The following is a 26,778-nucleotide window of genomic DNA, read 5'->3' on the forward strand; positions in this document are numbered from 1 at the left end:
CGCCCCTCGACTTCTCCTGTAGGTGCTGGCTTCTTCTTCGTGGGGAAGAAGGATGGTGGTCTTAGGCCGTGCATTGATTATCGTAACCTGAATAAGGTCACCGTAAGGAACCAGTACCCACTTCCTTTGATTCCGGATCTTTTTAATCAGGTTCAGGGAGCCCAATGGTTTTCTAAGTTCGATCTACGGGGGGCATATAACCTTATCCGCATCAAAGAGGGGGATGAGTGGAAAACTGCGTTCAACACACCCGAGGGTCATTTCGAATACCTGGTCATGCCCTTTGGGTTGTGTAATGCCCCTGCTGTCTTCCAGAATTTTATTAATGAAATCCTGAGAGAGTACCTGGGTAATTTTCTTGTTGTGTACCTTGATGACATACTGGTGTTTTCCAAGGACTGGTCCTCCCACGTGGAGCATGTCAGGAAGGTGCTCCAGGTCCTTCGGGAGAATAATCTGTTTGCTAAGACTGAAAAATGTGTCTTTGGGGTACAGGAGATACCATTTTTAGGGCAAATTCTCACTCCTCATGAATTCCGCATGGACCCTGCCAAGGTTCAGGCTGTGGCGGAATGGGTCCAACCTGCCTCCCTTAAGGCGTTACAGTGTTTTTTAGGGTTCGCCAACTATTACAGGAGATTTATTGCCAACTTCTCGGTCGTCGCTAAGCCTCTTACGGACCTTACCCGCAAGGGTGCTGATGTCCTCCATTGGCCCCCTGAGGCCGTCCTGGCCTTTGAGACCCTCAAGAAGTGCTTTATCTCGGCCCCCGTGCTGATTCAGCCCAACCAAGAGGAGCCATTTATTGTGGAGGTTGACGCTTCCGAGGTGGGAGTGGGGGCCGTCTTGTCCCAGGGTACCAGCTCCCTCACCCATCTCCGCCCCTGTGCTTACTTCTCTAGGAAGTTTTCGCCCACGGAGAGTAACTATGATATTGGCAACCGCGAACTTCTAGCCATTAAATTGGCTTTTGAGGAGTGGCGGCACTTCCTGGAGGGGGCCAGACACCAGGTAACGGTCCTTACGGATCACAAGAATCTGGTTTTCCTAGAATCGGCCCGGAGGCTTAATCCTAGACAAGCTCGGTGGGCACTATTCTTTACCAGATTTAATTTCTTGGATACCTATAGGGCTGGGTCCAAGAATATTAAGGCTGATGCTCTGTCACGTAGTTTCATGGCCAGCCCTCCTTCTGAGAAGGATCCTGCTTGTATTTTACCCCCTGGTATAATCGTCTCTGCCACGGATTCTGATTTAGCTTCTGATATCGCGGCTGATCAGGGTGCAGCTCCCGGGAACGTCCCTGGGGACAAACTGTTTGTTCCCCTGCAATACCGGCTGAGGGTACTCAGGGAAAACCATGACTCCGCTCTATCTGGTCATCCTGGCATCTTGGGCACCAAACACCTCATTACCAGAAACTATTGGTGGCCTGGGTTGCCTAAAGACGTTAGGGCTTACGTCGCCGCTTGTGAGGTTTGCGCTAGGTCCAAAACCCCTAGGTCCCGACCTGCGGGCCTACTACGTTCCTTGCCCATTCCCCAGAGACCTTGGACCCATATCTCCATGGATTTTATCACCGATTTGCCTCCATCTCAGGGCAAGTCGGTGGTGTGGGTGGTAGTCGACCGCTTCAGCAAGATGTGCCACTTTGTGCCCCTTAAGAAGCTACCTAACGCCAAGACGTTAGCTTCTTTGTTTGTGAAACACATCCTGCGTCTCCATGGGGCCCCAGTCAATATCGTTTCTGACAGAGGGGTACAATTTGTTTCCTTATTTTGGAGAGCTTTTTGTAAAAAGTTGGAGATTGATCTGTCCTTCTCCTCCGCCTTCCATCCCGAAACTAATGGCCAAACGGAAAGGACCAACCAATCCCTGGAACAATATTTAAGATGTTTCATCTCTGACTGTCAATTCGATTGGGTCTCATTCCTTCCCCTTGCTGAATTTTCCTTGAATAACCGGGTCAGTAACTCGTCAGGGGTCTCCCCGTTTTTCTGTAATTTCGGGTTTAACCCAAGATTCTCCTCCGTCTCCCCTGGTTGTTCCAATAATCCTGAGGTAGAGGATGTTCATCGGGAACTGTGCACTGTCTGGGCCCAGGTTCAGAAGAACCTAGAGGCGTCCCAGAGCGCACAAAAGATTCAGGCGGATAGTAGACGTTCTGCTAACCCCCGGTTTGTCGTCGGGGATTTGGTCTGGTTGTCGTCCAGGAACTTGCGCCTTAAGGTCCCGTCCAGGAAGTTTGCTCCCCGATTTGTTGGACCTTATAAGATCATTGAAGTCCTCAACCCTGTATCCTTCCGTCTGGAGCTCCCCCCATCATTTCGCATACATGACGTCTTCCATGCCTCCCTCCTTAAACGCTGCTCCCCATCCTGGTCCCCCTCGAGGATACCTCCTGTTCCCGTTCTCACCCCTGAGGGGGTGGAATTCGAGGTGGCCAAGATTATGGACAGTAGGATGGTCCAGGGCTCCCTCCAGTACCTGGTCCATTGGAGAGGACTTGGGTACCTGCCCGTGATGTTCACGCTGGGGTATTGATCAGGAGGTTCCACCTTCTCTTCCCCACTAAACCGGGTCCCCTTAGTAAGGGTCCGGTGGCCCCTCATAAAAGGGGGAGTACTGTTAGGGATCTGCCAGGTACTTCATCTAGGTATACTCCTGGGATTAATCAATCCACACCTGAGGCCAGACCTGTTCGACTGACACCATCTCCCACCAACCAGGGTGGCAGGCTCAGGAGTGGGAGAGCCTATCGCGGCCTGGTCTGTCGGAGTTAGCTCCGCCCCCTGTCCTTTATTACCTGCCCTGTTCTCTCCCTCAGTGCTTGTAATTCTTTTGGATTCCTGGCCCCACTGCTGCTTGCTCCAGCCTGCTTCTGCCGTGCTTCTGCCTTGCTGCAGTTCTCTTGACCTGCTTTGCTTTGCCCCTGGCTTGCTTCTGTCTCCTTGCCCGCTTGGGTGTACTCACTTCGTCCTGGTCCTGACTGTCCGTTCGCCGCTCCGTTTCCTCGTGGCGTTCCGTGGCTACTGCCCCTTCCCTTGCATGTTCCCTGTTTGTTTTCCTGTGCACTTAGACAGCGTAGGGACCGCCGCCCAGTTGTACCTCGTCGCCTAGGGCGGGTCGTTGCAAGTAGGCAGGGACAGGGCGGTGGGTAGATTAGGGCTCACTTTCCCTTCACCTCCTTCCGGCCATTACAGTAACACATTACGCCGTAATGGATTAAAATCCTGCAGTGCCCGCAAGGTCCCCCAGCTCAAGAAGGCACATGTTCAGGCCCGTCTGAAGTTTGCAAGTGAACATCTGGATGATTCTGAGAGTGATTGGAAGAAGGTGCTGTGGTCAGATGAGACTAAAATTGAGCTCTTTGGCATTAACTCAATTCGCCGTGTTTGGAGGAAGAGAAATGCTGCCTATGACCCAAAGAACACCGTCCCCACTGTCAAGCATGGAGGTGAAAACATTATGTTTTGGGGGTGTTTCTCTGCTAAGGGCACAAGACTACTTCACCGCATCAATGGGAGAATGGATGGAGCCATGACCATCAAATCCTGAGTGACAACATCCTTCCCTCCACCAGGACATTAAAAATGGCTCGTGGCTGGGTCTTCCAGCACGACAATGACCCGAAACATACAGCCAATTAAGGTCATGGAGTGGCCTAGCCAGTCTCCAGACCTTAATCCCATCGAAAACTTATGGAGGGAGCTGAAGATCCGAGTTGCCAAGCGACAGCCTCGAAATCTTAATGATTTACAGATGATCTGCAAAGAGGAGTGGGCCAAAATTCCATCTAACATGTGTGCAAACCTCATCATCAACTACAAAAAACGTCTGACTGCTGTGCTTGCCAACAAGGGTTTTGCCACCAAGTATTAAGTCTTGTTTGCCAAAGGGATCAAATACTTATTTCTCTGTGCACAATGCAAATAAATATATATAATTTTGACAATGTTATTTTCAGTTTTTTTTTTTTATATAATCTTTCTCTCACTGGTACAATTAACCTAGCCTAAAAATAAAAATTCTAGACTGTTCATGTCTTTGACAGTGGGCAAACTTACAAAATCAGCAAGGGATCAAATACTTAGTTCCTTCACTGTACATCATAATAGGTTGATCTCATGCACGTGGAACCTCCTTTCCCAGCAAACAAGACTAAAACCGTCACTTTATTGGGACTGGTGTGCATTCCATCTGATGGGACCTCACAGATCCTGGATCATTAAATATTCTACATACTTATAAGGGTAGGGCTACTGTGTATTATTATAATAAGACTACACATGATTGAAGTTCTACAGCCACCACTGCCCATGAAGCAGAATTGTAACTGCAGCTGCCAACAGCCTGATAGTCACATGTAAAGAACCTGAGAGCCACAAGTCACTGGTTTGGCCACCAGAAAGATTTAATATATCTTGTCATTCTATGAATTGGTTATACTTCAGTGTGCAAGTGTAACATCCATCGGGGTTGTGGACCCACTGGGCCACTCCGCCGTAACAGAGTAGAGGCTGGTCAAACAATTATATAACTGTCACTGGGTTGAGGTCACCTGGATGGCAGGCTGGTGTCGGATAGCTGTAAACTGGCTTGAGCCGGATTATCGTAAACTGGCTTGTGCCGGATTATCGTAAACTGGATTGTGATGGATTATCTGAGTCGTCATGGACACGGGATACGGATACAGAAGTCGTCACGGATACAGGACTTGACACAGACACTGGACACGTATACTGAAGTCATCACGGAAACTGGACTTGACACGGACACCAGACACGGATACTGAAGTCATCACGGATACTGGACTTGACACGGACACCAGACACTGAAGTCGTCACAGACACAGAATACAGGAACAGGCTATGGAACCTTTGCAGACTAACACAAGGTTAGTACAAAATTTCTTAGGCACTGTACTAGTGGGCAGGGTTCCTTAAATAGGATAGGCTGGGGACGCATTTCGTCGTGCACGCGGTGGCCCTTTAAGAACATGCACCAGCGCGCGCCCTATGGGCACATTCCGGGGGAGGAGGAGGCGGAGAGCAGAGAACACCAATGTCCCTGGGGAAGGAAAAAACAGCGGGGATTCAGAGTCCTGCGGTCGCTTCTGCCAGTAAGAGGGGGATGCCGTCGATCAGCGACCGTGGACATCATAGCAAGTGCTGTTACCTCCCCTTGGCATAGCCAAAGCTGGCATTACTCTGGCCTAGTAATTGTTATTCAGTCAGGTTGGTTGAATCCTATATGTCAAAGCTTGGAGAGAATAGTGTTTGTGATGACACCAGAAAATCTGTATAAATGTTATCTGATAAGCAGATTTATAAATCATGAAAACGCAGAAGGTAAAACAATTGAATGTTTACATGCCTTCATCACACAAAGTACATCTAAGCAATGTGCACAGCTGGTATAAACTTTTCTCAAAATAGCTTTTCAACATTTTAATGGCTTGCTGAATAACCCAAAAAATTATGTAATTCTAAAAGGACGTGCATGTTTTTATGAGCAGTCTAGATAAGAGCCTCATAGTTTTACAGTTTAATACATTCATTCTTTTAGTACAGCTTTCTTTTCCGCTTGGCTGATGTTTTAATGAACGTTGTACACAAATATATTGAAATGTAATTGCTTTTATCTAGAGGTTGGTGCACTCCACTGAAGTGAAGCTAATCACAGTTTTGTTTCATCTCTGAAATCTTAATTATTGCCGTCTTTGCGCTGTTAGGTGTGACTACTTTTATCATTTTGTTTTCTAATACATAACAGGACAATTATAGATGACAACACTGATGCCATATACTGTTATTAATATTACCACAATGATTTATGCTTCCCCTGGTAAAGAAAAATTGATCTATTAAATAAGAGTTATTCAATTTTTTTTTTATATCACAACATTTTTGATGACACATCTAACTTCACTCTAATTGCTGAAAAATTGATGTACTGTTTCATTTTGTAAATAAATTTAAAAAAAGCCTTCTTAAAGCAGAAGGTATTTCCAAGACTCACTTTCATCACATATCCAATAAAATCATAAATCATTTAATTTTTTTGGGGGGAGGCAAGACCTTTACCCATAGCTCTAAATTGGCATAAATAACCATGACAGGTTTGATGTTAAATGGGTTGTCCACTAACGGACAACTGATGACCTATCCACTGGATATTTCATCAGTACATCCGACACCCGGACCCCGCACCGTTAAGCCGCTCTGGCTGCCCATGGGCACCAGACGTACATGCTGGAAGCAGTTGGCTCTGGCCATGGAATAGTGGCCGAGCTGCAGCAGGGCCGCTATGCTATGTACGGAGCAAACTGCTTCCGGCTGCGTACATAGCATTATGTACCATAACATCCGGTGCCCGCAGGCCACCAGAGTGGCTGATCAATGCGGGTTCCCGGGTGTCGGACCCACACTGATGATATACTGATATACTGATGATCTATCCGGTGGATAGGTCATCAGTTGTCCAGGTAGCGGACAACCCCTTGGAATCAGTAGAGCATAAAGAAACCTAAAAGCCCTTAAACTCTTGTAATGGAAGGTCTTCTTATAGCAGAAGTTGAGCTAGGTATGCAAGTTCAAATAATCATCTTTACAATTTTGTATGCTATAATTGTGCCCTTCTGGATGCACAGGTTCCCAAAGGGGGCCTAAGGTGTAAAAAAAACATGTCTCCAGTCACTCTATTGTATTTACTACTAAAATTACATTCATAGGACAAGTTGCAGACAAATAAATCACTTCTTACCCCATGAACTGGCCTGGCATACATAGAAGGCTGTACAATAAAATAGGAAGATCTATATCTCCCATCCATAGTGGGTAAATGTTATGTATCCTATGAGAATAAAGCTCGTTTAGATTTCTTATATTCACAAACCACTAACTCACAAGTAGACCCTTGGCCACTTAATCTTCCCTTCTAAATTGCCTGGCACCAACACCCAAGCATCAATACGTGAGAGTTAATTTAGCCTGAAGACTTGAGACAAAAACTATGTAAGTGTTATTACCGTGGTACTGTGGTTTCGGTCTACTCCACAATGTTTGGCCGAAAGGATTCCTCTAGAATTGTCTAATATAATGCTAATATAACTATTTTAAAACATACTAAAATAAATAATAACTAGTATTAAAATAAGGACCCTGTCCAAAAATATGTGCTGTCACTAAATATGGATATAATTTGTTTATAGATTCACCATTATATATCTTCAAGACAAAATGATTAAATAAACTCATTAAAAAAAAAAAGTGCATAGTCAAAACAGAGCAGTTTCCTTACCAAGTGGCTGCATCTGTCTTACTCTGAAAATAAAATCTCAAAACAAATCAAAATGCACCATCTGTTTCTTGCCGAATACATTTTGGTACCATGAAACACAGTGGTAATAATATGCTGAGTCCTCTGAAGTGAAATGTGTTGATCAGGTCTCTAATAGACTTTCAGCAAGTCATTCTTTTTATTGTGGATAGCCATGTTTTGGAGAATGCAGTACTACATGACATGCTATTAACAGCTGGAAGAAATAACTGCCAACGATCAAAGTATTTCATTGCGGATGTAGGTCAGCATGTTGTGAGAAGCTTTGTTTTGTTATATTATTGTAGTTGCAGTCAGTATATCAGTATATCTGTGTCCTGAATCCTAAACTGCAGCCAGTGCACCGACACCAAGTGGATGTTTTCACTCAGTTGAACCTAGCTTGTAATGTTAACAATGGTCAGTTTAATGTATGTTTCGATCCAATTTAATTTACAGTATCTTGTGTAGCAATGGTTTCTCTGTGCATCATTATAAACTGTTATTAAACAGGCAGTCTATTGTTAACAGGGGTTAACAGAGGTCTATAAACTGCTGATGAGAATTTGGGGCAACCACGAGGAGCTTAAAATTTTAGCAGGTGCCCTGCTCCATTTTCAGATCACTCTTATAGCTTACTAACTTTAGTACCAATATATTGGGAAATTGCTGTTGGCTCCATTGTCCAGTACTCATCTGTTTATTAAAACAGTCTCATAATAAAGTAAAACATCAGCTGTTTGATAGATTTTCACTTTCTCAGCACTCAGAGAGCTTAATCTCCAACAATAGGTACCATATCTGCCGAAGAGGCAGTCCTAACCATTGACAAAGGGTCCTGACTACAAGGACTCAGATCCAAACAGAAGCCCCCCCCCCCGCACAGATTTACATTATTGAACCAGTGCTTTTAGTTCAGCACCCCTTCTTCTGCCTCTGTCCCAAGATAAGAAGCAATGTGAGCATTGTGGAATGGTCAGATGGTTTAGGAACGAAGGAACAAACCAGGAGTGGAGAACCAATTTTATATTTACTACGAGGAGTCGACCTTCTCAGAGTCTTCAAGGTTTGCTTTTAGGACCATATTGGAAAGATGCTGGAAAATCCAGAATTCTAGAGTATCAGATGCATAAAAATAGAAAAAAAAAATAGTTCCAACATTTCTTAAGCTGTGCAAGATCTACTAAAATGAAAAATGTATTAATAATTCATTGTATTGCTGTAATTATAGGCACAGGAAAGATTTAGCACTTAATCACTAAATGCTCTCTACTCTTGCTACTGACCTTATTTTATGCCTTTAAAAATATTTACTAAATATATTGTCTACGGAGTCATTTACGGTCAGTTGTTTTTGTGCAATAATTATATATTTAAACCTATATGGAGTCGTTTAAACGCTTATTCATATGCATTCTTTTTTTAGTTACAGATAAACATCAGTTTAAGTCAGAGCAGCTGTTATACAGATTCCGTTATGATGATGGCACCTACTACCCAAGAAATGAAATGCAGGATGTCATATCAAAGGTCATTACTGCTATTTAGTAGGAAATTATTGCAATGTAGTCCTGTTTATAGATTTTATGCATTATAGAAGTATCTATATCTAGATAGATTAAGCTTTATAGTAAAGAAAAGTAATAAAGACATTTCCTAAACTTGTAAAATAATATATAGAACGCCTTTACTCATCCCTTAAGGTCACAGCTGCATTACTGAGACTCAATGGGGCCAGTCGGGTCCCTTTTACAGTCCTGAACCCCAAGCTGCTTTCCAGTTTTATCAGTACAATTTACCACTGAACATGACATAAGAAAAGGGAAATACACTTTTACCATAGACTTTATAGTTTTATAGATATATTATGTAAGCAAATCATAGACCAGGCATAAAACCTGCATTTTTCTGCACTTCAGCATCTTTATGTTAAGTGTAGTTTTGTTGTATGTCATCTGTTAACATCTGGTATATTATTATCCTTGTCAAAAAAAATTGCAAGTCGAAGCAGGTGTATAAAGTTTTGGCGAGCCTGCCAGGGATATGCTGAGCTGAGGATAAACTATTCCTATAAATGTAATTAGTTTAGATCTACTTTTTGTTTTACTTCCCTTTTAACTGGAACAAGTTTATGCTCATTTTAGAATGTCCTATTATTTATACTGAGCTCATTTCACATATAGTATGAAGTTGCCTAAAGTGACGCATATATTTATTGATTGAATGCTTTACAATAAGTTATGTGGCAGATATGCATGATGAGGCCTATTTGATCCGTACAAGCAAATAACAGATTTATCAGGTGGGCAAGATGTTTTCTGAATCGTATCTTTGAGATTACTGTCATCTTAGGTTCTGTTCACACTGCCGTTAGTTAGAATAGCGTAGCATTCTGCAGTATTGTATCCTGAAAAAAACTGATACCTGACGGAAACATGACTAATCCTTTATAAGTCAATGGAGAGAAAAAACGGATCCATTATAAATGATTATGACAGATCATAACAGTTGTCTGAGATTAAAATAAACGGTCTCCTGATTTTTTTCCCCAGTAACAGCATCAGTTTTCTCCGTGGGCTGTGTTTGGTATTGAAGCTTAGCCCTATACACTTGAATGTGGCTGAGCTACAATACCAGACACGGGTGGATGTGGTCCTAGGAAAAAAATACCTTTTTTGTAAATGTTATAATCTTCCAAATTTTTTTTAAAAAAAGTTCCATTTAATACCATGATACATTGTTTTTAAAAAATAAAATAAATAAAAAAGTGTTCAAAGGTTTACATAGCCTTTAAGGCTGTATTAAAGAATAAATCCAGTTTGTTCACTCTTTAATCAGCGGCGTAGCTATAGAGGTACAAAGGAAGCAGTTGCAACCGGGTCCTGGTGCCTGAGGGGGCCCAAAGGCCTCTCGGCACATAAAAATTGCCAGTATTAGAAATTGTACATGGTAGGTGGGGGGATCTATTACAGATTTTTCATATATATAATTTCTAGTTAGATACACTCCGTAACAAAGTGTATGCCATTACCTTTTAGTTCAGACATTTTAAGGTTAATGAGTTCATATACAAAAACACATGGCAGTATAATTAATATTATTCAGTAGAAGATGCAATTGGGTGTATCATATATATATATATATATATATATATATATATATATATATATATATATATATTGGCGGCTGTTGAGCCTAGGGTAGGAGATATGTTTAAAAAATAGTTTGTGTTTTTTGCATAATCATTGTAATTCTGTAATAAATGTAATTCTAGTAAATTAACAGGCTATTAAAAGTATTATGTTTTAAAATAAAACATTATCCTTCCTTTACAGGGTGTTAGACTATACTGCCGACTGCACAGTCTGTTCACACCTGTAATTAGGTAAGTATGGGAGAATTTGGAATTTGGCTTGTTGTCTGTCAAGTGACGTCATGTTCAGCTTTCCTTTGTATTTAGTGATGGAGTATTGAGCTTAGTAGAGATAGACCTTGATTCTATTTTATCCATGTGATCAGTAAAGCCCTACCAAGGTGTTTCATGGGAAAAACAGCATAAATATCATGACTCACTACCCATAATCGCCTTATCGGGGCAGGATTTTTGGAATATGTAATCCCCTAATCACCTGGCCATTATATGGAAACACCCCCTTCAATGGGTTGGACATGATAACATTTGCACAGTAGACCTGTGGCTACAAATACTTATTCAGCAAGGGAGATCATAGCATTTGTGTTTTGATAATGCATCCTGCTTGTATGTCATTCTTATCGACATGTATAAGGTCCTTTTACACCAATATGGGCCTTAAAACAAATGCTGATCAATGAAACAGCTCGTTGATCGGCGCTCGTTTGCTCCTTTCACAAGGAGATATGATCAGTAACGTATGGGGGATGTGCAATCGCTACTACGATCGCTCGTCCCAATGAATTTCCATCATGTCGGCAGCACATCTTCCTGTTTACACAGGGAAATGGGCTGCCGACAACAATAATATTTTCTGCTGCATAAACTATGCGATCAGCTGAATAACGAGCTTGTGCTCGTTCATTGTCTGATTGTTGCCTTGTTTACACTTGTTGCCCTGTAACGCTCGTTTGCCCAACCATTGTCCCATGTAAAAGGGCTTTAAAGTGACCCTCTGGTCTCAAGACAAAATTATAAATGTGATGGGGTATATGGAGTAATATTACCTGTTGCCCTCCAATTGTGTCACTCTGCTGTGAATCCGCTGTTTTGGGGTCCCATCTATGTTGTCTCAAAATTGCCACTGCAGCGCTTCTCACGTGAACAGCTCTGGCCAATCTGAGAACAGTGGGAGTGTCTCAGTCTCATATTCTAAGAAGCGCTGCAGCCATTTTGGGACAGCACAGAGGGGACCCTAAAACGGCAGATCAACAGTAGAGGGGGACAGCTGGAGGGCACCAGGTATTGTTACTCCATATACACCATCATATCTAAAATATTGTCCTGGGACCGGAGGGTCGCTTTAAGTCTGTACTCATTGGCAGTCCTCCTAACAAAATAAAGACTACAGTACCTCACTCCAGTCCACCCTTACTGACCAATAAACCCTTGCAGGGGCAGGTATGCATTAGAGTGGGCCCTATAGTAAGAGTAATATGGGCCCCTACTTGTGCAGGTTTATGTCATCCTCTTAATAGGACAGTTGGGTGCTTGTTCATCCTCCAACCAATCTCTTGCAGAACAAAATGAACATGTGGTCCTTGGGCTGCGTTCCCCTCCCTATTTTGGTAAAATAGTGGTCCCTGTAGGGAGCCTTGTGCAGGTTCACTCTACCCATGGAGATTAATGATGGAGCAACCTAATTTGGGCCGCATACCAGCTGCCTAGTCTGCCACCCAGCTGTAGTGCATGTAAAGTGGTGTCAAAAAATAAGTGTAATGGTGCCTCTTATACATAATAGTGTTAGTGATAGACTGCTAACAGTGCATTTATAATATATCTCAAACATAATACCAGCAACAGCGCCAGTCTCATACCAGACATTGTGTCCCCATTATAATAGACATAGATACTGCGCTCATCTCTGTTATTGGAGATCAAAAGTGGGCAAGAAGTTTTACTGTGCAGCAGGAGTGGACTATGATAGACCGTTCCTACAAGGCAGCTGGTTGCTGCATGGGTACTGGGTGCTTCCATCAGACAACTCGTGGTGCAGGGTTCCCCCTCCTCTTAGAGGTGTAATCTGCCTTTACAGTAGGTTTTCCACTGACAATAACATATTGTATAAAACAAAGTCATATAAAAAGCAAGGAATGATCATAATAAGGAGAAAGATAAACTATTTCCTAACATCCAGATTACGTTATGCCAATATGGTCTATAGCTACTTTAAAAAACAACTAGGACATATCATTCTTGATAACCCCCATGATGTATGAGATATAGCTGAATGGCATTGCCACTGGCTAGATAAATGTATGCCCAGGAATCATTTATTAAATATTGCCCTTGGCTTTTTGTCAGTGATAATGATGAGCTATACATAGAATAATGAGGCGAGGAAACATTGGGATCTTACTGTCTAGGCAAAGCAATAGCGAGCGGATTTTTCTGCACTTTGCTGATGTTTTATATAATTCATCAGAATTGTTCCAGACAATGGCACATCTATGAGGGCAGTTTGCTGTCTGCACAAATTTCCTGCTAATTCACTTACAGAGCAGTCATTTTGCTTTGACCCAATTCAAAAGTCACTATTATTCTTTTTCAAGAATATTGTCTCTGATGTTATGTCTCTGATGTGCGTGATTCACGCAACAGTTTCTAAAGAAATTATGAGAAAAAGAAAACCGCCTCGTACAGTTTTTTTTGCTGACATAAAAAACGTGTGACATACGGATGACATACGCGCGTACAAAACGCATATGCGCACCCTACATGGATGTCACACAGAACTGCAACGCAAGAAACACGCTGCATTTTTTACGCTCGCAAAACGGACACATTCGTGTGAATAAGGCCTAATTCATACAAATGCCAGTTGCTGCATAAGGCCCCATGCACACGACAGCAAAAAGTCTCAGTTTTTGCGGACCGCGATTGCGGTCCGCAAAAACGGAGCCATTCACTTTCATTGAACACTGACACCTTTCCGTAGCACTACGGAAGGGTGTCAGTGCCGTGGAAATGTTTCGGGAATTATGGAACATGTCCGTTCTTTCGCATTTTGCGGGCCGTGCTCCCATACTTTGTATGGGAGCACGGCCCGAAAATGCGGCTGTCAGTCAGCGGCCGGCCGTGCCCGCAATCGCGGGCCGTGATTGCGGGCACGGTCGTGTGCATGGGGCCTAACTCAATGCACAGGATTTATATTTAAATTGCATTAAACCAATGTATAGACATTTTTAAAAAACCTTGCAGCTTGTTGTCTTGCAGACCAGCATAGATATGAGCAATCATGGACATTGTATTTTCCGTTAAATATTTACTCAATATCAGCAATATTCAGAAAGATACCTAACAACTAGTCCTGCCATGGAAAATGTAATATATAAATATGAGTTGGTGGTATTTAAATTGGTTTTATACAAAAAGGAACTTTTCCAGTGTCAATTTGCATCTATGTGTGATAAGTCTATATATTTATTTATCTGTTAGGCCTGCTCACTATGTTTACCTTCAGCTACAGTATATATTGCCAATAGAGATAATATCGATGCTGAATTCACTTAAAGACAATGTAGTCCTGTGCCTATAGGGGGTCCTGGAGTTGAGGCACCTGCTGAAGTTAACATTTACATATGACTACCTGAGCTTTTGTAAAGATTTGTCAAATGTGTGTGTTTTTTTATAATAATTATGTAGAATGGCGTATCTATGGTCTATAGTCGTCGCAGTTGCATCCGGCCCCAAGTTAGGGCCCGAACGGCTTCCAGACCCCATATTGCACTTTGTCAGGGAAGTAGAATGGACAGTGCACACAGGGGAGGGAGATTTGCCGCAAATCAGTCGTTGCAATTTAACAAAAGATTTTAGTCATCTCTAGTTAACGGCAATCAATGTATGATCAGGTGGATTAAAAGAATCCCTTCAGTCAGAGGGCCAGTCAGTCAGCCGTGACATTTCATTTTTAGAAATTGCATTTAAATAGTCATTATAATGAATGTTGCCATGGCCATAGACTACCGTTTCCACACATGGGCCTTTGGGGTAGCAAATAGTATAAGTTTCCTTCATAGACACCTAGTATAAGAAACCATTACAGTCTAGTAAATGGAAGGATGAGTATACCGTAGCATCAGGACGGGAAGATCTGTCACTTTAGATGTTTTTTTTTTTTTTTTTATAGTTCTGTAAAATAAATTTACAACAGGACAAAGGGACTGAAGTTCTACTATAAAGTAGTTGTTCACTTTGAACAATGCCTTTTCACTTGAAGGGTTTTCTGACAATAAGCAGATCCAGAGTAAAAGTTTGGGAGGATTCCTCCAGCTCACCTTATCGCATGTATAGACTTGCACACGGATCCTCGTGTCGGCACACGCAAGAAGTCAGGAAAAAAGAAAGAGATGGATCCAGCGCTGTGTCCTTGAAATTGTATTTAAAAACGGAAACTATTTCCAAGTTTTAATGAAAAATGAATAAATATAAAAACAGGTAACATTGTAGATGGATATTCTCAAGAAAATTTCGTAGGATATGTGGCAGTATGTGCGGTGCCTACGCGTTTTTATATTTATTCATTTTTCATTAAAACTTGGAAATAGTTTCCGTTTTTAAATACAATTTCAAGGACACAGCGCTGGATCCATCTCTTTCTTTTTTCCAGATCCAGAGTCATAGCTAGGCTTTCTGTCCTCTGGGACAAAGATTCAGTTTGCTGTCAGAGCTCTGTATGGAAATACCTCGTTCAAGACAAACCCCTGTGGCGCAAGTCACGCAAGCCCATCCTAGCTACGCCCCTGAGCAGATTACAAAGGGTCCTGCTTCTGGGACTCCCAGCGACCAGCTGTATTAGGGCATGCCCAGACATGGCAGAGTTCTATCAGTGCAGGATAGAGAGAAGGGACAGCCCTTTCACTAGAAAAAGTAAAAAGAAATTCATACTTACCTGGCCGTTGTCTTGGTGACGGGTGCCTCTTTCGCCATCCAGCCCGACCTCCCTGGATGACGCGGCAGTCCATGTGACCGCTGCAGCCTGTGATTGGCTGCATCCGTCACTTGGACTGAAACGTCATCCCGGGAGGCCGGACTGGAGGAAGAAGCAGGGAGTTCTCTGTAAGTATGAACTTCTATTTTTTTTACAGGTTGATGTATATTGTGATCGGAAGTCACTGTCCAGGGTGCTGAAACAGTTACTGCCAATCGCTTAACTCTTTCAGCACCCTGGACAGTGACTATTTGCTGACGTCGCCTAGCAACGCTCCCGTAATTACGGGTGCACACACCTAGTCACCCGTAATTACGGGTGCACACACGTAGTCACCCGTAATTACGGGAGCCCCATTGACTTCCTCAGTCTGGCTGTAGACCTAGAAATACATAGGTCCAGCCAGAATGAAGAAATGTCATGTTCGTAAAACCAATACGCTCCGCAGCACACATAACATCTGCGGACTTCATTGCGGAATTTTGATTCTCCATTGAAGTCAATGGAGAAATTCCGCAACAAGTCCGCTACACGTCCGCAACAACCAGTGTATGCTGCGGACACCAAATTCCGCACCGCAGCCTATGCTCCGCAGCGGAATTGTCCGCAACGTGTAAACGAACCCTACTAAAAAGCTGTGGAAGGCAATGGAGAAACGTGTACGCTGCGGATTTCCGCTGCGGACTATCCGCAGCAGAATTCCCGAGCAATTCCGCCACGTCTGGTCATGCCCTTACATTGGAGAAATTCTGCGGATTCTCGGTAACGGATTTCGTTGCGGAAAATCCACAGCATAATACAGTAGCATCAGAGTGAATGAGATTTGAACAAATCTCATCCATACGCTGCGAAATTCTGAGTGCAAAAACGCTCAGAAATTGACTTGCGGCGCATTCTTTTAATCAGCAGCATGTAAATTTTGTTTGCGTAATCACTACTTATTAGTTGCTGGGTTTCCCCATTGAATTCAATGGGGAGGTAAAACCCACAAAAAACAGTAGATATTGCGTTTTTTGCGAGTGAAAAGCAGTGATTCTACATGCAAAAAAATTGCAACTGACAAAAAAAAATCTATATGTAAAAAGAAGGTCAGTTCATTCACCTAGAAAGTCTTACTCAAAGTGTCATCGGCTGCCTCAATGCGTTTCTAGTATTCCTCAGGAGGCATAAAAGAAAAATCTTATACTGTGTTTCTTGTTTCTTCGTCCAGGCCGGCCTCCTGGTATGACATTCCATCCCATGTGACCGCTGCAGCCAATCACAGGCTGGAGTGGTCACATGGGATAAAATGTCATCACAGGAAGCCAGGCTGCAGGACGGCGGAGGAATACGTCGTCATGGCTATATAAATATCAAACATTAGGTTTTTTTATGGGCAGTTTACCACAATTTGGTGCGGTTTATCTGCAGGAGTTCCCTGTGGCGCACCTGGTGGATATGCTGTGTGCTTTTACGCAGCGTATCCTCCCTGTGTGAACATAGCCTAAATCTCCAGATAATCTCATATTGTGTAATCTACTAATCTGAATAGGAAAGCAGAGGAAGAATAGTCTGGCACATAGGAACACTGGTTACAAAGGCTATATTCACACGAAAGTAGTCCACCTCAGACGTGAAAAACGACAGTTTTCCACGTCCGAGGTGGACCCATGCGGGCCGCGATGTCACGGATCCCCTCACAGACTACAGTCTATGGAGGGATGCATGACACGCAATAAAATAGGACACACGCTCCGTTGAAACAACGGTCGTATGAACAGCCCCATTGAAATGCATGGGTCTGTGTGACGGACGTTGTTTTAACAGCCGTTACACGAACGAGATTCCCATTTGTGTGAATGAGCCCTAAAGGAAATGCTCTGGCATCCATTCAGCAGTTTTATAGATTCAATTGGAATAGTAAACAAAGAGTAACCTTTTCTAAATCTACATTATTTGCCTATGACAAAATGTTAGATGCAAACAATAACATGATGTGGTTGCAACATGAATGACTTGTTTCTTTACAATGCTTTGCCTTGAGACACCATATCTGAACTGCCTATAGCAGAATGGGAAAGCAGTACGTTTATTAGGTTATATATAATATGCATGAATGGACAACGTGCTGGGAAATAAAGTATGCGAAGGAGTAAAATCTTCCGTTAGCAGTATAAGTGGCTCATATACCTACTGGGAGAGAATGAGCTGTCCGCTGTCTTATGCACAAAGCAATAAGGATATATTCTGCTCCTCTCCAAGCAGCAGTCTATTGCCAGGCATTATGTCAAGTCAGTGTAATGTCAAGCCAGATAAAAAAAAGTGTAATAGCGCTATCCATCGTGTCCTAGTATTCCTGTAAGCACGCCGCCTGCAATTACATATTATACAATAAAGTTGTTTTGCAGTTCTGCTGCATACAATTTTAATCTCTGCCTGTACGTATATTACTGAGCTTACTAGAATTTTTTTTTTCCATTCAACACAAAAGAAAAAATAACGAAGATTAATTTCTTATTTTGTTATGTGAACATATTTTCTGATTCCTACAAGGCGTCAGTGAAAGACTAGATACCAGCAGCGGTGCAGAAGCTTCACTGGCTGTGCACATTATAAATGAAATGTTTCTTTAAAAGCTGAGTAGACTAATATGTGACTTTGTCTCCTTTCTTTCTGACTTGTGTAGTCACATTAGGAGGATCTAATGAACTATGAAATAACATGACCTGGATATAGGATAGAACCCCAGTCACTAGCAAAGTGCAGACTACAGTAAAGATCCGACCCAAATAAATACACAAAACATTATTTAGGGTGTAAATGACCACAGCTTTATTTAAAAGCACATGACTACAACAAACACTGTAGAAACACTAGGCAAATATCAATTGGGATTCAGATATACCATGAGATCCCCCAGCTAAATGACATACAACAACTAGTCAGAAAGCAATGAAGGGGCAGCACGCTCGGGCAAAGCCAGTCAACTTCAAGGGAAGCAGTGACCCTACTGAAGATATCCCTCCTGTGCTTAACAGCCAAGCCGCCCCCGGATGACGTTACCATTACCACATCCTGCATGCTGGCCACCAAATCTCAACCTGGTCACCACTAAGTTTGAAAGCTTTTATTAGTTAAAATTAGACCACCATAACTAGACTTCCTCCTGTCTCCCCAACCGTAACATTATAGCTGTGACATTTAATATGCCCAACTGGATTTAAATTAATTTTTCTCTTTTAAACTTATATCAAGACCTCAAATGTAAAAATTTCCAACTAAAATCAGGCCAATATTCCTTAAAAAAAAAAGGAGAAACAATTTATGAAGAGTCATTCTCCAGCACTAAGTAGAGGACAACCCCATGTGGAGGAACCCTCTTGGTAACCGTGGTTGAAGGATTTCCCTAACCTTGGGCTTAAAAAGGCTAATGCGAACATAGTACTGAACATGTTGTTTTTAAAAGTCTACATGGTAGCATATGTCCAATGGAGACAAATGGATACCGCAGGTACTATACATAAATAAAGGATGCAATAATAGATAAATTAACGTAATCAAACTAAATTGCAAACAGTGAGATAAAATATCAAAATAAACAGTTGTACAGTAAAAAAAAAAAAAGATAAGGGCGGATAGGAGAGAGATGTTTTTGCCACAATTTTTTGTGAAATTAAGGGGAAGAGGTAGTGAGAGAGGAAGTTACATCTCTTTATAAACCCAACCTTCCCACAGTAAAACTCAATTCACACAGACAGACTCCTACTTCAAAAATATAGATAATACAGTAGTTTAAGGTCCACCCTCTTTAAGTCGTGTCCCCCTTCTCTAAGTACTCGAGGGGTTTAATACTTTTAGTATATTTCTATACCCATAAGGATTGCAAAAAAAATATTACAGGCAGAGATTATTCCTTAATGCAGACTGGTATTTCCACAAAATTCCCAATTTGTTAAGGCTACATTCACACGAACGTGGGCAACCTTGGACGTGAAAAACGTCAGTTTTTCCCGTCCGAGGTGCACCCGCGACGGATGTGTTATCACGGATCCCCCATAGACTAGAGTCTATGAAGGGATGCGTGAAACGCAAGAAAATAGGACATGTGCTATATTTTGACGGACCCTTCACACGCTCCGTTGAAACAACGGTCGTGTGAATGGCCCCATTGAAATACATTTGTCTGTGTAACGGCCGTTGTTTTAACGGCCAACACATGGACAACTTATACGCTCGTCTGAATGAGCCTTTAATCTTAGTAAAACTGAGCTAAAGGTAACTTGTCATCGAGAGAGGCTCTCTTTAGAAATCGTCTTCTCTACGATGGTTTATATAAGCTAGTGGGTGTAATTGCACCTGCTAAGTTGCCCTACAAAGTGCTTATCTGGCTACTGGTTGTAGCATTTTTTTTACCCTGATTGCTTAGAAACAGGAGTGTAGGGAAATGTGATGTGAACCCTCTCATCTCTGCTGAGTACTTAGGAGGCCTTATAAAGTTTTCTAGACTCCTGATGAACACTTTGGGAGACTGTTTAGCAGGCACATTTGTCATGTAGACCTCATGTAATTTAGAATGACCATCCACTTAATACATATACACATGTATTTTCCACTTTTCAAGCTACTGTAGATGGAATGTAGATATGATATGGACGTCTCTGACAATAATGTACCTGAGAAATCAGAAGCTCTCAGAAAAATACTAAAAGACCTTTTATACTTTTCAGTTGATATGGCTTCTTTAATATAACATGTTTTTACTTGGGGAAAATAAGAACAATTAAATAATAGCTATAATTGATAACATGTATAATAAAAAGCACCAAAAAACTTTATATAGTTCCGATTTAGGCCCCATGCACACGACCGTAGATTTCGTCCGTAGTTACGGACCCATTCATTTCTATGGCCGACAGACACCTTCCCGTATATTTACGGGAAGGTGTCCGTGCCGTAGAAACCTTTCATAAAAAATAGGACATGTCCTATTTTTTATTTTTCTGACCGTGCTCCCATACTTTATAATGGGAGCACAGTCCGCAAATGCAGATGACTGACCGCAGCCGCCCTCAGCCGGCCGTGTCCGTAATCATGGACCGTGATTATGGGTACGGTCGTGTGCATGTGGCCTAATGACTTGGTGTAATCTTGTGCACAACAAAAAGTTGTAGCCATGTTAATCCTACCATATCGTTGATGATGGGCTTTTATATTCCTCTTCTTGCGTTTCAATCTGTAAGGATAGAGATTTTATTGCAAGAGAGAAAGAACAGATGCTCAGTCTTCTGCACCTTAGAGCACCATCTTTGCTTGGGCAGAACGTGCTAAACCTGAGATCTAGGTCAGAGTCCTAGGTTTAGTGACACCACTGATATTCAACATCAATTAGCAGATTTTTCCAAAAACATATTCAAGTTATCTGGCTTATTTTGAAATTAGTCAGTGTCCCTGTGAGTGCTGGAGAGTCAGGCACCGATATAATCAAGTATGTTAGACTTGTATAAGTAATGGATAATAAGGACCCATACAAGGATCTAAGTGGATCTGTCAGCTGAAAAAGCTGTCCTAGGTAAGGGCAGAAGATAAAAGGGACAGTTTTATTCACCTAATAGCCAATATGGCACAAAAATTATTGTGATGTTTGGCTAATAGGAGCGACCAAAGTATACACCGGACTCATTAGCAAGTTCCAAACATACTGAAAGTCAACTATATATTTCTCAGCTTGCAGAAAATTGTAAATCAAAATATGTTAGCAAAAGGAAAAATACTTAAAGCAAAATGTCTCCTAAAACTGGTATATTTTTTGAATTGTAATACTGTATGAATACTTTATAGCCTGTATCTATAGTTTACTGTGTGTTTTATCTTTTTTTTTAGAGATAAAGATTATCATCTTAGGACATACAAGTCAGTAGTTATGGCAAACAAGCTAATAGACTGGCTTATTGCTCAGGTAAGAAAAGCAACTGTAGTAAAAACCTAGTAACTAGCACTTTGTACATACAGTATTTAGTATCTACATATATCAGAAAGATACTAAATACTCCAACAAATTTGACCTAATGCAGGCTTACACAAACAGTTGTAAGCCATGGCAGGCATTTGGGCTTTTCTTTTTTTTTTGCTATGGGACTTCCTATATTTTTTATATGTCTTGACCTAATGCTCTATCTGTATAGTACTACTAGTGACAATTTTTAAGAATTTGTTTTCTCTACTATGGCCCTCCCAAGCCCTGCTCAAGCAAAACAGCTTTGCCTCACATAACAGAAACCCCTTTACTATAAAAGCGTATCCGGCACACCAATATTGAAACAAAGGTATTTTTATTTTGTTCAGTGCAACTTTTCGGTCTAAGTGACCTTCATCAGGCACTGAGCCGTGCTGGAAACTGCACGCTAGTGGTGCTGATAGCGGCTGGCCACTCTATCATGGCACTCGTCTATGCAGTTTCCAGCACGGCTCAGCGCCTGATGAAGGTCACTTAGACCGAAACGTCGCACTCTGCCACTGGCATTAAAAACAAAAACAAAATAAAAATACCTTTGTTTCAATATTGGTGTGCCAGATACTCTTTTATATTTATATTTGGGTTGGGCCCCTATCCGTGCAAAACCACACCCTTCCACGTATCTGGTGCTGTCTGAACCTATACACAAATTGAAAAACCCCTTTACTGTCCTGATAGGGATTTTGTATTTACAGTATATGCCCAATATTTACACCTCAATAATTGTTAAGAAATGCCCAATATTTACACCACCATAATTGTTAAGAAATGACCAATTTTAGCAGCTTAAACAACAGTGGCACTTTTTGTCTAGAAATATTGAATTTTGCCTATAACATTACAGGGTGACTGTCGCACAAGAGAGGAAGCAATCATTCTTGGGGTAGCGCTTTGTGACAATGGATTCATGCACCATGGTATGAAATAAGCTTTATTGTTCTTAGCAATTTTTTACATATCGTTTTTTATTTTTAAGTTAATGTATTTAAATAGATTTTATAACTTGCACATTCTTTTTGCATTAATAGTTGAACCATACTATGCTTGTCCTTCTTTCCTCCTAACCGTCCTTGTCTCATATACGTTTGTATCAATACATTATCATGAGTGTATAAAACATGTATTTAGGAGAACAGTACCTGTTTAATGGTATTTTTCATTTGTCTGATTGGTTACTGAGCAGTGTTGGAGAAAAGTGAGTTCAAGGATGAACCTCTGTTGTTTCGATTCTTCTCTGATGAAGAAATGGAAGGCTCCAATATGAAGCACAGACTTATGAGACATGATTTGAAAATTGTTGAAAATGTTATTGCTAAATCCCTCTTGGTAGGTATTAAATTTAAAAATAAGTAGATAGAAAATTCTCACTTTCATCTTACCTCCACATTTGCTTTCACATCCATTCTAATAGAGATGCATTTTCATGCTTATCTGTATGTACCTTTCCTAACGAAAACTCCTATGGCTTTGTTAAAGAGGCTCTGTCACCAGATTTTGCAACCCCTCTCTGCTATTGCAGCAGATCGGCGCTGCAATGTAGATAAGAGAAACGTTTTTATTTTTAAAAAACGAGCATTTTTGGCCAAGTTATGACCATTTTTGTATTTATGCAAATGAGGCTTGCTAAAGTCCAACTGGGCGTGTTTAAAGTAAAAGTCCAACAGGGCGTGTATTATGTGTGTTACATCTGGGCGTGTTTACTTCTTTTACTAGCTGGGCGTTCTGACGAGAAGTATCATCCACTTCTCTTCGTTAACACCCAGCTTCTGGCAGTGCAGACACAGCGTGTTCTCGAGAGATCACGCTGTGTCGTCTCTCACTTCCTGCCCCAGGTCCTGCATCGTTTCGGACGAGCGAGGACACATCGGCACCAGAGGCTATAGTTGATTCTGCAGCAGCATCGGCGTTTGCAGGTAAGTCGATGTAGCTACTTACCTGCAAACGCTGATGCTGCTGCAGAATCAACTGTAGCCTCTGGTGCCGATGTGGCCTACACGATGCAGGACCTAGGGCAGGAAATGAGTGACGTCACAGCGTGATCTCTCGAGAACACGCTGAGTGTCTGCACTGCCAGAAGCTGGGCGTTAACGAACAGAAGTGGATGATGCTGATTTGTCAGCATCATACACTCCCATTCCTAACGCCCAGCTAGTAAAAGAAGTAAAAACGCCCCGATGTACGCACATAATACACGCCCAGTTGTACTTTTACTGTAAACACGCCCAGTTGTACTTTTGCAAGCCTCATTTGCATAAATACAAAAATGGTCATAACTTGGCCAAAAATGCTCGTTTTTAAAAGATAAAAATGTTACTGTAATCTACATTGCAGCGCCTATCTGCTGCAATAGCAGATAGGGGTTGCAAAATCTGGTGACAGAGCCTCTTTAAATTGTTATTTAGATACCTAGTAAAAGCCTCTACTTTTAAGAAGACTTGTCAAGAATTAGTAAAGGCAATGACAATGTTAATTTTCTGTACCCAGTAGGTGTAAGGGGGTCTATTTTTTTAAGGGTCACATAAACCTATGATAGTCTCAGTTATCATTGCAATTTTTTAATACATTATGGATTATCTGTGCATGTTTAGTAGACATGAACTGGCTTTCCACTGTAAGCAGGATTGCAAACCGTCCATAAATTTATAGATAGTCCATAAAAATAGGAGGAGGAGCAGGTTATTGTAGTTGCAACTATCGTCAGTTTACAGTTCACAGTAAATACTGGTATTGTATTCATATTAGTATTCTGAGCTATAGACATGTATTACGTTATAATTCATTTTGGTTTTCCATTATCTCGCTTTTCTGCCTGTTTCTGCCTATAATGTAGCACAGAAAAAGCAGGACTTGCAGGTTCTGTAACAGGCACTTCAATCCTACTGTATTAGGATTGATTAAAACAACATTAGTGATGAGGGAGCCAGTCGGAGTCTGTGCAAGTAGCAGGGAAGCAAAAATGTTATGTAAGTGGTGGAGCATGTCCAAGATCTGTAGGAGCAATCTTGTCATGGATTATAGACAATTGTTACTAGCAAGACCTACCAATGAAAAAAAAAATGGTCCAACTAAGAGAAACAAGGGGAGTAAATTTGGTAGCTCCTGTGGGCACAGTTTAATGTCACTTTCTGTGCTGAAACTCAGGTGAAATTTCTATATCACGGAGAAGCCCTTTATGATACTTAGTATTGATCAATATACAAGATGTAAGTAAATAACTGAAATCCTGGTACCTAAGATTAGAATTTAGGGACAAAATCAGGGAATTACAGAATCTATTGTAAACCTTATTGACATAATCCCAAAGAAATTTGACTGAAAATGGAAACTTTTGTGTTGTATAATTTAGTATGAACTGCTCCTTTGAATTACTAGCACATTAAACATGTAAATTATTGTAGGTTGTTTGAGGTCATTTTTAAAAAATAAAATTTTTGTGTAAATGAATTGAAAAAGATCATACCAGGTAAAGAGGCTACAACAGTAACACACAGTCATGGCATTTCTTATATAATAACGTTCCCTGAGAAGATGATAGTAGCAGGCATAATGTAATATATTCATGCACTCTCTTGTAATTTACTGCAAGATTAACTACAAGTAAAATTAATTCAACTACAATGAAGAAATCAGTGTCATTATAAAGATCAGATCTGTGTCTAATAAATGAGGAAAAGCTTGAGAAAGACCCAGCCACATATAGGGTCGAAACGTTGCTTCTTTTGCCTGTATGTGAGATTAATAAAAGATGCTACATAAATTATGCTGTCGCCCTTGGACTTTTTTTTGCATTAAAAAGGGACAGTCATGTCCGCCAATAAGTTAATTTGCCACCATACCTGTATTGCTTCCTTCCCCCTTACTCCAGCGCCTTTTATTTGATCTTTGTACTTGCCCCCTTTCCCCCGCAGTGAGCCTCTGTTCCCACGGCAATGATCCCCGTTCGCATCGGCCGGCTTTATGTTATTCATGAATAAATTACTGGGTAGTCTCCACCACCCAGCATCAAAAGGGTATGAACCTATGCTGTAAAAAAGCGGCTTCGGTTCACACCGCATTGACCCTACATAGTGGAGACCACCCAGTTTTTAATTCATGAATTAGTATATTAGCCGCCGGAAGAATAGGCGGATTTCTGAAGGAACGGAGGATGATTCTGGAGGTATAGAGGTACGTAGAAAGATCAAATAAATGGCACAGGTATTATGTATGGTGTCAAACTTACTTTTTTGAGGACATGACAGGTCCTTTTTAAATGAGAAACTGTCATAGTGCGGAACTGCGCTCTATGCACATTACCACATTTTTTCTACTTATCTGCATTCCATCCCCTACTTCCAGCACATGTCTACCCAACTAGGCCCAGAACTGGGAGCGATCTTCCATTACTGCTTCTGTCTTCATGGGTAGATCCTCCCTATTCTTTCACAAGCCCATATTTGAAGTATTGTCTGTGACAACGACAGTTTTATCTATCAGGAGATGAAACTCCATGTTCACTGAGACAGGAAGTGATGTCATTTGATTGATATATGCAGACAGGAGGACATCCTTTGGAGCAAAAGGGGGCATCACACAGGAAAATGACTGCAATTACGTTTATCTAATCATGGTAATTTGCAAACAGCGGGTAAAAGTCTGAAGGTTGAAAAGCAAGCTTAGGTGATGGAAGTAGCATATGGAAAGAAAATTTACTTAATGTGTCATCGATGTTAATGGACTATAAGTCATGGCACAGTATAAGATCAATATGTAACATTATAAAAGTCTGTGAGAGTCTCTAATTTTCTTTTGCAGGTAAAACCCAGTGAAGGAAGCTATGGATTTGCGCTAGAAGATAAGAATAAAGTGCCTATTGTTAAATTCATTGAAAGACATTCTAATGCAGAGGTAAGAGTGCCCTATTTTCAGTGGCAGATTAAGTAGACCATGGGCCCCTGGCTGTTACCCAAGCTTGGGCCCACCTTCCGGACCACCGCCCATAACTATTTTTAACACTACCTTTTTGGGCAAGCATTAACAAATGGGTGTTACGATTTTCCCTGTCACAGGGCTGTCTCCCTACATACTGACAGTATCACACTGTGCTGGGACACATCCTCCTGACAAGGGGAATTGTCTATCAGTCCTGGACTGCAGAAAGACTTTTTGTGAAATACAAGGATTTCCTATAATAAACATGTCAGGAGAGGTGAGAGATTCTCTATAAATCTAGTGACTCACAGCTGACAACGTCTCAGATTCTAGTAGTTTTTTTCCTCTTTTCTTCTCCATCCGGTCCAGAGCTCATGACAACTTCTCTCGGCCATGACCCATTTCTGCAGAATTTGCCAATCAGATGTCTTC

At 41.5% G+C, this 26,778-nt stretch overlaps 1 protein-coding gene across 2 annotated transcripts in view; it reads left to right on the forward strand.

Moving 5' to 3' along the window:
- Positions 1–26,778, forward strand: part of PREX2 (phosphatidylinositol-3,4,5-trisphosphate dependent Rac exchange factor 2) — a 340,136-nt gene that overhangs the window by 137,812 nt on the left and 175,546 nt on the right. For both annotated transcript variants that reach the window (XM_075826126.1, XM_075826128.1), the window contains exons 12-17: positions 8,747–8,850; positions 10,656–10,705; positions 21,303–21,378; positions 22,280–22,352; positions 22,619–22,761; positions 26,230–26,322. In XM_075826126.1, the coding sequence (XP_075682241.1) occupies positions 8,747–8,850; positions 10,656–10,705; positions 21,303–21,378; positions 22,280–22,352; positions 22,619–22,761; positions 26,230–26,322 (539 nt within the window). The remainder of the gene's footprint in view (positions 1–8,746; positions 8,851–10,655; positions 10,706–21,302; positions 21,379–22,279; positions 22,353–22,618; positions 22,762–26,229; positions 26,323–26,778) is intronic.

Source organism: Rhinoderma darwinii, chromosome 5 (assembly GCF_050947455.1).
Source record: "Rhinoderma darwinii isolate aRhiDar2 chromosome 5, aRhiDar2.hap1, whole genome shotgun sequence".
Taxonomy (NCBI): Eukaryota; Metazoa; Chordata; class Amphibia; order Anura; family Rhinodermatidae; genus Rhinoderma; species Rhinoderma darwinii.